The sequence below is a fragment of the Agelaius tricolor genome, unplaced genomic scaffold (genome assembly GCF_023055355.1).
Source record: "Agelaius tricolor isolate 1412-34295 unplaced genomic scaffold, bAgeTri1.0.p SCAF_9, whole genome shotgun sequence".
NCBI lineage: Eukaryota > Metazoa > Chordata > Aves > Passeriformes > Icteridae > Agelaius > Agelaius tricolor.
Window position 1 is genome coordinate 21259111 of NW_027269269.1, and position 14300 is coordinate 21273410.

The 14300-nt window shown below is 46.5% G+C and overlaps 1 protein-coding gene across 1 annotated transcript in view; it reads right to left on the bottom strand.

Annotated features, from left to right (window-relative positions):
* The window catches only part of EPHA1 (EPH receptor A1), a 34246-nt gene that overhangs the window by 4951 nt on the left and 14995 nt on the right, over positions 1-14300 (bottom strand). The window contains exons 3-12 of the mRNA XM_071433081.1: positions 13870-14145; positions 11830-12220; positions 6982-7137; positions 5730-6062; positions 4403-4527; positions 4141-4300; positions 1561-1657; positions 733-788; positions 334-456; positions 49-234 (exon numbers count right to left, since the gene is read on the bottom strand). Coding sequence (XP_071289182.1) covers positions 49-234; positions 334-456; positions 733-788; positions 1561-1657; positions 4141-4300; positions 4403-4527; positions 5730-6062; positions 6982-7137; positions 11830-12220; positions 13870-14145 — 1903 coding nt within the window. The remainder of the gene's footprint in view (positions 1-48; positions 235-333; positions 457-732; positions 789-1560; positions 1658-4140; positions 4301-4402; positions 4528-5729; positions 6063-6981; positions 7138-11829; positions 12221-13869; positions 14146-14300) is intronic.

The window sequence follows — 14300 nt, forward strand, 5'->3', positions numbered from 1 at the left end:
CAGTTTCTGCTCTCATCCCAGGACTCTCTCCCACACACTCTTACTTACTTTTGGTGACAACTCCCTCCAGGCGCACAATGTTCGGGTGATTGAACTGCCCCATAATCGTTGCCTCACGCAGAAAGTTCCACCACTGTGAGTCTGAATATGTTGACTTCAGAGTCTTGATGGCAACCACAATACGTTCTTTCCCTGGGAGTCGCAGGGACCCACGATAGACCTCCCCAAACTCCCCTGAAGACAAGCAGAGGTAAAATGTCACAGATTAACTCAAAGATAGGCAGCAAAACAACAGTGTGGGGAAACTGAAAGATGGGGAGAACAGTAACTCACCCTCTCCAATCACATTCTCCATAGTGACGCAAGAGATATCCAGTTCCTTCGTGAATTCCAGCACGCCTCTGCTGGGGTCATCATATGGTTGCAGGTCTACATAGGGTTTCAACCAGACTTTCTCTGTGGTAAAGGAAAACAAATGAGCAAATTAACCTGTCACCTCTTTGGACAACCTTTTTAAAGCATAACTACAAAGGCAGAAGTGAATCGATGGGCTTCTGACAATGGCAGTAAAAAAATTTACCAAACCAAGATTGAAGATTGGAACTGTTGTAGGAAGAGGCACATTACATCAGAAAAGCCATGCCAGTGTCTGGTTTCAAACTAAAGTTTCTTTTCATTCCTTCCAACACATTCTAGGCTTCCCCCTGGTTTTATTACCCCTTTGAACCTTACCTCGCTCAAAGCCTGAAGTACTGTATTCCGGCCGTGCGTGTCTCCGACGAGCCCTCCTGGAACATCAAAAAGAGTCATGAAAATAAAATGGTCAGCAGATAGCAAAGGGAAAAGCAAGACTTCCAAGGTGTCTGCCCTAGTTGGTTAGGAACAGAGTTTAGGGTAGCACAGAGCAAAGTGGGACCAGACTGCACCTACTTGGAACAGTACAGCTGACAATAAAATGTGATGCTTCATTAACATTTAGAAATAGAGCTTTGTTTTCAGAGGGAGTTTTGTGCTGAGTTACAGATGAATTTCTGTTTATTTCATGTTTTCTGTACCCTTTCAGGAAAATATCTGATCTTCTTAAAACCAAGCAACAGCAGCCTTTTATGGACATTGAGGAGGAAAGTAGAATTCTGTATATGGGTAAAGGACCCCAACAGTAATGGTATATGGAAAATGGTTTGACATCACAGGATACATGTATTACCACTCAACTGGTCAGCAGCTATAGAAATGACTGTACCATAACAATGTTTTTATTCCTCTGCCATGATAACAATATGATTCTGCTGGATTATAACAAAACTGAGAAATCACTACATATTCCTCTGTTCACTACAGCAAACATTATCTTACAATATCAATCCCTCCAATCCTGCTAATCTAAATTATTTACTGAGACCCTTTCCATCTTGCTGCAGCATGCTGGTGTTTTTCTTCTCTAACTAACCTCTACCTATACAATATCCTGTGAGAAATCCAGGCCTCCCCTTCTCAAGCTCCCATAGCTCAGCTATTCCTACACCTGTACCTTTTTCAATACCAAAATTCAATACTTACTTTTGCCGAAACATGAGAAATCCCACAATTAGACCAATAAATAGGAGAACTCCAAAGATAATAGAGACTATGACTCCACCAGACAGAGCTCCGGTGTCTGCAGAAACAAAGAGAGGCCATATCACTTAAAAGACCACTATGTATTTGTCTGGAACATACCACCCAGCTTCTACCAGCTAATGGCATAAGGCAAGTTACAGCCCCTTGTCTTCCAGGCAGCAGAGCCACCAGATGGGAGGCCTATCACATTGTTATTCATGTGCATGGAGCACCTTCTGGTGGTTATCTGGTTGACTCTTATCTACAATCTTGGTCTTCCAGTTGAGTGATTTATTCCTATATCTGATTTCTTACTTAAATTCCATGACACTTTCAAAAGTGAAGAACAGACGTTCCTTCCCCATCCCCACTCCTCTCCAACAATCCTTTCAGATCAGGCCCTTCTTCCAGCTCAGTAGCTGATTTAAACTATGGCAACAGTCTAAAGTGACTCTCTTCTTGTTTACGAAATTAATTATATGCTCCCCTCCCATCAATATCTGGGGCTGGTCCCTTGCCTAACTACGCTAACAAAAGCCCCTCACTGCTTAGGACTCCTGAAACAAGTACTGACTTACAAACTTGCAGTCTATCATATTAATATTTTCTCAAAACTGAGCATCAGGTGGTTTCCTTCTGTGATTGGATAGCTTTGAGAGAGTGTTCACATAACACAGGTTGTCTCCTTCCATTTAGGTTCTCAAGCTAAAGCTAGGCATTTCCACAAAGTACACTTGAATTCATCAGAGAAAATGCTATATTACCTCTGCTGGTCTTTTTAAAACTTACTTCTCATAATTAAAAAAAACCCCAAAATTAAGAACTTAAAATGCATTAATGGAGAAGTAGTGAGAATCTACATATGTTTAATATTTTCCCAAAAGAGATTTAGGAAAACATCCAGAATAAAGAAAATCACCAAATAATTTTTTTTAATAAATTAGAAGATTTTAAAGCAAGGAGCAAATGATACACAGTCCTGTGTGGGGAAGTGTTTCCTAACATCTAGTTGAATGGCCAGCATCCATAAAGCCTAATTAACACTAGTTATTCTTCCTCTGACTCATCCCACTAAAATTATTAAAAATCATCAGCTTACTTAAGCAGAAATCAAGAGACAGAGCTAACGTCCTTGTTTTGTTAAAATCAAAAAGCTAAGATTTGGAAGGTGAAATAGTATCTTTATTAATAAAATGGAGAAGCATTTAGATACACAGGACGTCTGCAGGAATTTAAGGCATCTAAATTATCAAATTCAGATTTAAATACAAAATTGACACTTCTTGCAAATCCTGCTACACTAATATTCCTAGACTATAATAGATAAAAAATGCTCCTAGTATTATTAAACAAGAAGTCTCATCAAATGAAACCTTGCTGGCACTTGTTTTTAATCCCTTTCATATTCAAAATACCTTTGTCTTGACATGATAAGGTGATCAACTTTCATTTGAAATAAAGCATAATATTGATGAAAGTATTTTCTAACTTATTTTTTCTTAATCAAAACAATTTTGCATGGTAATTTACATCTTTTTCACAGGGCCTGTGTAGTACATTATTTAATTGGTTAAACATCATTTTTGTTATCATCATTTGTCACTGTGACTTCATGAAGATTTTACCAAAAGCTCCTGGTGCCAAAAAGGGTCCAACCTTTACATTCCAGTAATGGTGTCCCAACTCCTTTTCAGCTTTTACATTAATTAATTTAACTGTTAATTTAACTATTTTGTTACATTAAGGTATGCCTTAGCTTTCTTCCTCCTTATTTCATGACAATAAAACTAGTCTTTCAAATGCAGCACTTCAATACATGTATTTCTAAAGTTATCCATAGGGTCAGTAGGAGTCTGTGGAATGAAGAGAGAGCAAATTCCATTACAGAAAACTTTAGATTAAGGGGAAGCTTCTAGGTGACCCAGGGAAAGAGGAGATTGGGTTACAGGCCCATATAAGATGTTCTTTGACACAGGAGAGAGGTCTTCTTGTGGCCCTGACAGCTTGGCCTTCTACATATTGTACTTTGGTGAATAACTTTTTTCAGTGGTACATGCCATCTCTTTGGGCAGAGCTACATTCAGGAGCTGGACTACATACAGTGGAACTGATAAAGCTGGAAAAAATAGTGCTGAGGTCCTCTGAGTTCTCATTCTCACTAGTAACTGGCACAGAAAAGGAGGCATATGGTAATTATTTGACCAGCACTCAAACTTAGAAACATTAGCCAAAATTAAAATGTCTTTCAAGAACTAAATGAAGGTCTGGTTAAGTATTGTGCCAGTACAACACAATAAACTGAGACTGATCAGGTCTAAGGGGGAAAGTGTAAACAAATTTTGTAAGATGGCAAGGAAGCAAGAAAAATGTCTTTTGTCTTTACAAAGCAACGGGCTTAGCTCTGGTGACAAGGAACTCAGGAGAGTGGTGTCTTGCCTTACAGCCAGCAGAACACAGAAAGAGATCCATGTACCACGAGAATATACCATCTGATGGGGAAGGGAGTTTCTCCCAGGTGAGATACCAGTGCTTGCCCTTTACCTGGTGGAAGGGTGCGAAATTCCTGCTCTGGGGAGTAGGGCCCAGGCCCCAGGGGTGTGATGGATCTCACACGGAGCAGGTAGGCTGTGTCTGGCTGCAGGTCTCGCAGAGTGACATTTGGCTCAAGAAGGTGCTTCACTGTGTAACGTGCCTCCTCCCCCTGCAGGAACCAAACAGGATCAAGTAACAAATGCACACCAAACAAGAGGACACTTCCAGCCCTTTGGGTGAAAGGGGGAAGAGCAAATCAGGCAGGCCTTACCTTCTCAAAGAACATGACCTCATACTCCACTGAGGTCCGGCTGCGTTGCCGTGGGGCAAGCCAAGAAACAGAAAGACTGCTGTCATCTCTCTGTGTCAGAATAAACTGGGATACTGTCACTGGAGCTGCAGTGGGAGAGAACAGAGAACATGAGGGGGAAATACAAACAAAATGCAAACTATATCCTCTCTCTACCAGAAAGAAGCTCTGGTTATACCATGCAACTGGAACTGAGTCTCATTGCCACTGTCATTTTTCTCTTGTGTGGTGGAAGGGAAAGGAGGTCTCTGGTTGCAATTAATTGCTTTCTGTGCATAGTGTGCTTCTGCCCAAACAGTGGAAGCATAACTGTGTTTGGCCCTCAAAACAAAATCCATGTTCCAAGAAATTACATTTATTCCAGGACTGCACTGAAAGTGTCCAATTTGAAATAAAAAATGTTAGGATTTTATGCTCCTACAGCAGCAGTAGCACAGCTCTCCTACGTAATGATTTATGAATGCAGCTGCATTGCATAAGGGTACAGTGAAACTCAATGCTCAAAATCTCTCAGCTGACTGCAAATGCATGCTGTTCATGAATAAAAAGATAATTCTCAAGAGTCTGCAAGGACTGAGGAGTTAAGCCTGGTTCTCTCCTTGTCCTTCATCATCATCAGGAAGTGATGAGGCAAGCCAAAAGTAGCTCTGCTTTTCTAGCTTAGAGTTGTGCTGCCCCCGCATAGCATCAGGAAGAAAAGTCATATTTTGTTACTAAATTAGAACCCAGGGAATGCACCAAGGGCTGTTGAGCGCTATGATGTCACCTTTCTATAATCACATTTCATGGTGCTCTGGAAAGTATTTACAGGACAGCCAAACTAGCCAGATTGAAGCTAACCTACAGAAATGTGTCAAGATTTAACATCCTTATCCCTCCATGCTTTCAAAACCTTTTATTTTCCAGTTACACCAGGGTTTCTGTTGTGTTTGGTGTTTTGCAATATCTGAGTCATGGGAAATATTTCATGACACAGCCCTCATTCTTCCTGTCACACAGGTAATAATACTTAGGCTGTGTGACAGGGAGGGCTTCATCCTCCTCACCTCTGTTAAGTTTTTGGTGGATTCATAGCTCTTGATGGATAACGATTACTGCTACATTGATTTGCAAGGAATATGACTAAAGGACTTTACATGTCAGAGGCAGAGGTACTTTAGAACCCTTATCATACCATACCAACACACGTGTCAGGCAGAAGGAGAAGATGGAGAAAGCTTAAATATTCACAGAGATTCCTCTTCCTTTTCATGATGAACAGGAAGAAATTCTCTCTGCTTCTGCTAACCTGCATGTCCAACTGAGACCCAGACAGCTGGAGCAGTTCTCTGTGGAGCAGGTCCCATTCCTGAGACACCATTATGGGCTTCCACAGTGAATGTGTAATTGGTGTAAGCTTCTAGGCCATCCACGTCCACTGCAGGTTTCGTGAGACCAGAGGCACTGGGGGAGAACACCACGGCAGCCTCACAGGGCTCACAGGACAGGAAATGGCAGCGCTGGCAGAAGACTGTGTAAGTCAGGTCCTTCCTCCCACCGTGGTCACTGGGCGGCTGCCACCACAGGCTCAGCTGGGTGCCAAGCAGGGAGAAGCTGACATTGCGAGGAGCCGAGGGTGGGCCTACAGGGAGCACAGAAGGAAGTGTTAGATCCAGCTGTTGGTGCCCAAAGTCCTGCGACAGCTTCCCATCTGCAGATGCATTTCAAATGGAGCCCTCTCTCCACCCCAGCCTCTCCCTCTCTGATCTCTCAACCCCATTTTCCAACCTTTTGTTTTCTCCCCCATATCATTGTTCATGGAATCATAGAATGGTTTGGGTTGGATGAAACCTTAAAGATCTTCTAGTTCCAACCCTCCCACCATGGGCAGGGACACTTTTCACTAGATCAGGCTCCTCCAAGCCCCATCCAACCTGGCCATGAACTCTTCCAGGGATAGGGCACCCACAACCTGTTCCAGCATCTCATCACCCTCTTCATAAAAAATTTCTTCCATGTGTCTCATCCAAATCTATCCTCTTTCAGTTTAAAACCTCAGTTTACCCTCTTTCACTACAGGCCTTGGTATAAAAACCCTTTCTTCATCTTTCTTGCAGGCCCCACTAAGTATTGAAAGGCCACAAGATGATGTCCCCAAAGCTTTCTCTTCTCAGGCTGAACAACCCCAACTCTCTCAACCTTTCCTCATTAGAGAGGTGTTCCATCCCTACAATCATTTTTAGGGTCCTCCTCTGGACCTGATCCAATAGGTCCCAGTGTCTCTTGTACTGGGTGCCCCAGAGCTGGATGTAGCCCTCCAGATGAGGTCTCATGAGAGCAGAGTGGAGGAAGAGAATCCCCTCCCTTGCCCTGCTGGCCACATGCTTTTGATGCAGTCCAAGATACACTTGGCTTTCTGGGCTACAAGCTCATGCTGCTAGCTCATGCCCAATCTTTCACCCAGCAGTACCCCCAAGTTCCTCTCTGTGGTGCTGCTCTCAGTAAGTTCACCCCCCAGGCTGTTTGGATATTGTTCTTTCTTTCTGTGTGCAACTACTCACGGGTACAAGCAATGTTCTGGCCCTCTGAAGGTGCTCGGTAGAAGCCTGCATTGCAGGGACAAGATGTGGCCCCTGACTCGTTGGACAAGCTGTTGGGGGGACACTTCAGGCAGCGTTTAGCATCCAGGGAGTGGCGGTAGAACCCTCGCTGGCAGGCTGTGGAAGGACAAACATAAGCCAACATAACATAACCAATAAACCCAGATCAACAAAGCTTCTTGAACGATCCTTTATCTGCCTCCATTTTTTAGTTCACAGCAATATTTAGGTTGGAAGGAGCACCTCGACACCTGGCAGTCACCTAGATCAATCATCTCAGGGCAGACAGAGAGAAGATGCAAACTCAAGGTAGCATCAGTATTACGACAGGACTTTCAGACTGAAGAAGAGGGATCTAATCTTCAAAGAGGCTGCATGAATACAGAATCCAGTCAACCTCAGAATCTTCCTCCAGTGTAAACCCACACTGGTCCCCATCTTGTCCTTCAAGCTTTCCACGCCATAAATAAGAACCATAGTAGCTACAAATCCTTGTACTCCTCAGAGTCTTCTTGCTGACTCCATATGAGATAGCCAGTAGGCTTTTTGGCAGAAGCATCTTTGCTGGTTTCAAGTGTTGTACCAGAGCATCACCTGGCAGGGCTCTGGGGAATATCTAGGAAGCTATCAGTTCAACTCACAGCATCGAGTGAAACTGGCTATGGAGCCAATACAGACTGCAAGAGAATAGGTGTCACAGCTTTCTACTTCCAGTCCTACAAAAAGGAGCAGCCAGACTCTCTCAGTATAACATCTGACCACCTGTTTTTGATGTGTTACTATTAGTTCAATGCACAGAAGCACTGATCAGTTTACCAGTTGTCTCAAGGTCAATGCTTCACCTCTACAGTTGTATAGCAAGGAGGTGAAAATCAGTGGCAGAACTTAAGGCAACCTGCGAATTTAATGGTTTGCCAGCCTGTGCTAAATGAATCAAAAGTTCTTTAGCTAAAGAAACAACCAACCTATTGCTAATCAGATGGTTGAGAAATGCATACACTAATTTTCTGCCAGAGCTACCACTTTGCATTTTACTTGCACATTGAGGGAATGACCCTTTTTATATTGCAGTATAAAAGCAACAATATCCTGTGTAATCCTCAGGAGATCCCAATGGAGAAAACCATCTATTCAGCAGCTTCACACAAATGGCTTACAAAAAAAACCAACCCAGCCATGCCTGCTATGTGACAAAGAGGAACATCTGAGGTACCTTGAAAACTTTCCACTAACACAGGCCAAACAAGACTACTCATCATTAGTCTGCAGAAGAGACGCTTGAAGAGCCCAGAAAAAAGAAATAATCACAAGTAGGAGATACCAGCACCTTCTGATTCTGGGAAATGACAGAACCACTCAGGAAAATCTATCATTCTGAGATACAATGATGCAACTATGTGATTAATGATAGCAAAGGCCATTGAAAATAATTACAAGGCTCAAGTATTGATTGTCACAGCCCAAAGAGATTCCATTTATACTCCAGTTCAAATCATCCCTTTGAGAAACAGGCAGTAAAAGTTACTTTGATCTTCAGGCTGCTCACAACTGCGAGCACTTCTACATGCTGGACTGAAGATGAAAGTTTTGAGGCCTCCTGCCACTTTGCTCCAGCATAAGATTTGAGAGTTCCTGACATTGGATCAGTTTGGGCCAGGACAGCTTTGACATGAAAAACAAAGGAAGCACATGGCCACATTCTTGTATAAAACAGAGGTTCTGATGTTGCCTGTATAATACTACCTGCCACAGATATGACACAATATAGATACACTCTTATCAGGCTGAGACCATCTGCAAGTAAATGATAGAAATTTGGGGTTGGGAACCTTTGCAAGAATCATGGAATCAATTAGAATGGAAAAGATCTCTGACATCATCGACTCCAAGCTGTGACTGAACACTGCCATGTCAACTAGACCATAGCAGTAAGTGCCACAGTCAGTCTCTTCTTAACTACAGGGATGGTGACTCCACCACCTCCATGGGCAGCCCATTCCAATGTCTAATCACCCCTCCTGTGAAGAAATTCTTCCTGATGTCCAACCTAAACCAGCTAAAGACTATGTCCTCTCGTCCTGTCACTACTTGCCTGGGAGGAGACGGATCCCTGCCTGGCTACACCCTCCTTTCAGGTGTTTGTAAAGAGGGATAAGGTGTCCCCTGAGCCTCCGTGCTCAACACCCCCAGCTCTTCCAGCCACTCCTCATAAGACTTGTGCTCCAGAACAGGTAACTCCGACCCCAGAAGTGCCTCTGCTCCTCCAGCTCTGAGCGCCACTCCAGCCCTCCGCCCACACCTGCTGTGCCACCGGCGGTGCCGAGCCTCTCCAAGCAGGAGGCGCCTTGCAGGGAGCCCACAGCCCGGCAGAGAGGCGCTTTGCAGGGAGCCCACAGCCTGGCAGAGAGGCCGCAGCGGCACAGGGTGCTCGGCTCGAAGGGACACACACATTCAGGAGGCGAGGGCAGCAGCGGGGACACCGGGGTGCTCGGCTCGAAGGGACACACACGTTCAGGAGGCGAGGGCAGCAGCGGGGACACGAGCTGGCTGCGGCCGGCAGGGGGCGGGAGCGGCCCGCGGAGCCCGGCCCGGCCCCGCCCCGGGGCGGCGCGGAGCGGCCCCGGCCCTGGCCCGGCCCGGCGCTGGGGCCGGCGGTGCGGAGGGGCCTGACGGCGCTCCCGGCTCCCCCCGCCCTGCCCTGGGGGTGCGGAGGTGGAGGGGCGGCTGCCCGCAGCCCTCCCAGGGGCAGGGGAGGCGGGCGCACAGCCAGCAGCCTCGCCCCCCGCCCAGCCCCGCTGGCCCCCGGTTTGCCCGGGCCTTGGGCACCCGCTCCGGGCTGCACGATGGGAAAAACGAGTCTGGGAAAGGGCCTGCTCACCAAGCACCAGAGGGCAGAGAGGATGGCTGGGGCGCTTCCTTCATTCCCTATTCCTGCAGGTGCCCCTCGTGAGCTGCCAGCCAGGCCGGGAAGGCTGCAGGCACCAGAGCGGGGCTGGCGGGGAGCTCGGCTCACCTGCCGCCCTGCAGAGCCCAGCAAGGAGCCAGAGCACAGGCCGCTGCACAGCAAATTACACCGTTGAGGAAGTTAATCATGAGCTCTGCATTTATGGGCAGCAAAGTCTGAATGCTTTGGGGCAGGCACAGCTTTTCTGGGATTGTGAGGTGGCTGAGCCATTCTGAACCCAGCAGAGCTTTATACAGCAGGGAATTCACTGAGAGATTGAGGGGACCTGATCCTCTGGCTGTCTGTTGTCTCCTGTCCTGTAACAGAGGTCAGGTTCTTTTCCCTGTTAAAAGGTAAAGGTGCAGCTTTCCCTTTTGTTTTTGCTCCCTATTCCAGGCAAAACTCAGAATCAAAATGACACTGCCAGGTCTTCCATCCTGTCACACTTTACATGTCTGAAGAAGTCCTCCTCTGTTCTGAGGACAAAGTAAAATCTGTGATTTCAGTCTTTATCCTGAGCTGGATTACTCCCAGTCCATTGCACAGACTGGTCTTTTCTGCTGAGGGAGCAGATCCTAAGATATCCCCCCCTGCATTCACCTTCTCCCCTGATGCTCCAATAAGACACTGTTCTGGTTGTGAAGTACCTCTCCCTACTCCTGCTAGGTTCTCCCCTCTTCCCTTCCTCTCCTGGGAGACCTCCCCAGTCCTTACTAATCCTGCAAAACATACTTCTGGCTGCAGCTGTACTTGGGCGGAGTGGGATGAAAGCACAGATGTAGAATGAACCTGTGCTGCGATAGCAGTCGAGGCTTGTCCAGACATGACAGCTTCCCTGCCCCTTCCCAGAGGAGTGCTCTCAGGAGGGCGGGGAGAGCTCTGTAGCACCTAAGTGGAAAAACTGGCTGGGCTGTGCAAGGAGAGGGGATTGCTGGAGGAGGCCAAGGATCTTGTGCTTCAACCTTCTCCAGCTCCCCAAGCAAAATGAGCAGCAAGCAGTGCTGCTTCATAGAGACACCAGCTCCCTGTAGCAGAGCAAAGCAGAGACACGGGGCACCTGCTGAATCTGAGAGCACTGCGTGGATCCCTATGGCCTTAGCCTTGTGCCACACAGCTTTGGCAACAAGAGCAGAGATCTGCTGTCTTTAACCTCTCTCCCTGCAGTAATACATATCCCCCAAAACAACACACATGTCAAACTAAGTTGCCTTAAGAAGCTGAATCTTGTCCCTTCTGCAGCCACGGCAGAGCCCTGCACTTCTTACTCCAACAAACCTTGCTTGCTGTGACTCCAGCACCCTGGTGACTCTTTTGCTTACTAATTGCTCTTCTTTCAGAAGAGCAGGCACCACACTATTGCGCAATATGCTTTACAAGGTTTCCCATGGCAGAAGAGCCATCCCAGTCCAAGAAGAACAAGGGACAGAAGAGAAACCTGTCCCCTCTGCCTCTCAGCTTTCTAGTCACGGGACACATACCCTGCTCTGTGTGTCTGACCCATCTGCCCTGAGAGAACAAGGCTGCTGTTCAAGGGTTGAGAACCAGTTGTTGAGTGAGTCAGTGTCAATCACATAGTTACAGCTCGCAGAAACTAGCTCCAGAGCTGAAAGGTCCTGGATGAAGCCCAAGAGGGAGTGGAGAGGTGTGTGCAGGTCTTACACCTGACACATGAGGAGAAAAATCCCAACTGAAAAAGAGAAGCTAAGGAGAAGGAAAGGAGAAGGAAAGATATAAGATACAGAGGGTAGGCAAGAGACAGGTAGACCACACTAACTCTCCTGATCCCACTTTCTGCTTACAGATACTCTGATCTCTAGCTCTCTGGAACCTCTCCCATGGCCTACAGCTAGTGTCTGCATACTCACCTACGCAGCTCCCATCGACTTCCTCAAACCCCACAGCACAAAGGCATCGGCCCACTGGTACCAGCCACTCCCCGTCAGTGCTGCAGTGCATCCTGGGGGGAGAGCCCACTTCTTCAGCTGCGTCCTCCACGCAGACCCCAGGCACTTCTGTCAGCCCCTCTGACCCTGCCAGTGTCTCTGGAAAGCGGGCCAGGCCCCGCACTGCCTCCGGGCAAGTCTTGTAATACACTCGGACAGACACCATGGCTACACAAGCCCCAGAGTTCTGGAAAGCCAGGTAGAAGCCCCGGCGAGAGAGCTTCCCAATGGGGCACACTTCCGTGTTCAGCTGCATGGCCCCCGACTCGATGTCTCTGCTTGTGAAACTCCGATCTGCTGCCACAGTGTTGAGCTACGTGAAAAAGAGAAAGACAACACCTTTACCATCTGAACAGGCCACAGCGGCTGAGATACCTGTTCCTCTCAGGTCTTTTTTATACTCAGGCCTTTTAGAGGCTGTCTAGTCAACTACTTCTAATGCCACTGCACTGCATGCTTTCTTTGCACTTGAAAGATGTGTTAAAAATGGGGTGGGCATATTTTCCTGCCTCTGTACTTTCCATCTATCATCTCCTTTAACTGCTTTGTAGTCATTCACTGGTCTTCTACAGTACCCTGTGTTCCGAGTCTCTGATTTCAGAGGTCTTCAGGAACTGCCCCTTTTCTGTCATAAAAATTTTGTTTGCAAATTGCATGCAGTAAATCCACAACACCACTCAAGAGCTGTACTTTGAAACTGACCAGGGAATTACAGCCACTTGTTTTTAGGCTGTAGTTGCTGCAGTTCAGATAATCTACTGTAAGGTGCTCCTTGTGCAGCACTCAACATATTTCAGCACAGTAGGTACTTGGGTGAAAAATGCTCCCATGCTTTTACATTCCCACTGCCTCTGCAAACAAAGGGTAATAGTGAATGAGTGAGTGAGGGTATTTTCCATGCTTGAGCAAATGGGAAAGGCCTCTGTGACACCCTGTGACTTGGAAGAGCTGGACTGCAAGTGGGGTAGCCTTTCTTCTTGGTGGGAGAGCCTAATAACTGATCCTCTCCTCCACAGGCCCCTTCCCATTGTACAACACCACCCACTCCTTGTAGCTGGATTGGAGATGAAAGGCTCTGTAGAGCAGCTGCATTTGGCAGGGATCATAAGGCATGTTTAGGAGTTGTGGAGGTATCGCACAAATTCGTGTTGTAGGCTGCAGGGGAGGTGGAGGAGCACTGGGGAGGGAGGGGAATCAGTTACCAGAGTTCTGCTCTGCCTGTGGTGGCCTTTACTACTCTTTGTTTCCATCACATCCCATTTAAACTGCAAAGGAAAAGGCATCAAATAATTCAGGTCTGTGGCTTCTATTAGAACAGAATTGGCTTAGAGAATTTACTCTGAAAAAAAAAGCAGAGTTTCTCTATTCTGCAATTCCAGTGTTTCCATGGCAAGAGAGCACAACGTTGAAGAAAACAGCAGGTAAAATACAGCAGTGCTAAATACCTTCACACCAGGGAGAACTTCACTGTAGCAAGCCATCACCTCCAGTGATGAAACAAGACCCTATACCTCATGGCAATCAGAGTAAATAATCAGGACCACTGAGACCTGAACTGGATTCTGTTCTCTGCTTGGTCTAATCTTGTTTTATTCCGTAAAGCAAGCAAAATTCCTTTCGTCTCTGCTTTACTATTTCTAAAAATTGGTGTAACCATCCATCCCTGTCACAACCCTTTAGAATCCTTACCTACATGGTGTCTGGTTAAATAAGAGGTTACACAGAACACAGGTCTGATGTCATTTGAAACCTCCTATGCCTCCTGTGGCAAAGACTGGTCTGAGCATCACAGAGGGCACCGGGGGTAAAGTTTACTCTAAGGACAACACTATCCATGCCCTTCCCCACATGCTGGTTCTCCTGGCCTGTCCCAGCCAGCAAGACACACCTAGCTTAAGCTGAAAGATATGACAAGTTTAAGCTGAAAGATATGACTCAGTTTTCACCCCCAGCAATACAGACCTTGGTGAACAGCGGGCGGCGAAACTGGATCCCAACATCTTGTTCAGACTCCATGTAATAGAGATTGAAGGTCTCTTTGCAGGTCACCACTTCACCTTTGAAACTCTTGCAGTCCCTTACAGTAAACTTTAGCTCCACATAAACGCGGGAGGCTGCCTCACCCCGATAAATCCAGTTGGTGCGAAGCCAGTGATCGGTGTCACCCTCGGAAAGCACACTGCAATCCTGGTACATGTAGATTGGGGTACCATTTATCATCTGCTGCACTTCACTCCACTGCTCCCAGGGAAGAAGAAAACACATACTGTTAGACAGGTGTGGGAAATAAGTTTCACTTCAAATATGACAAAAATCTTGCCTAAAAATCAGTTCTTACACAGGGTTCGGGGCTCAAAGCCTTACCAGCTAAAAAGTCTCACACTCAGCAAGAG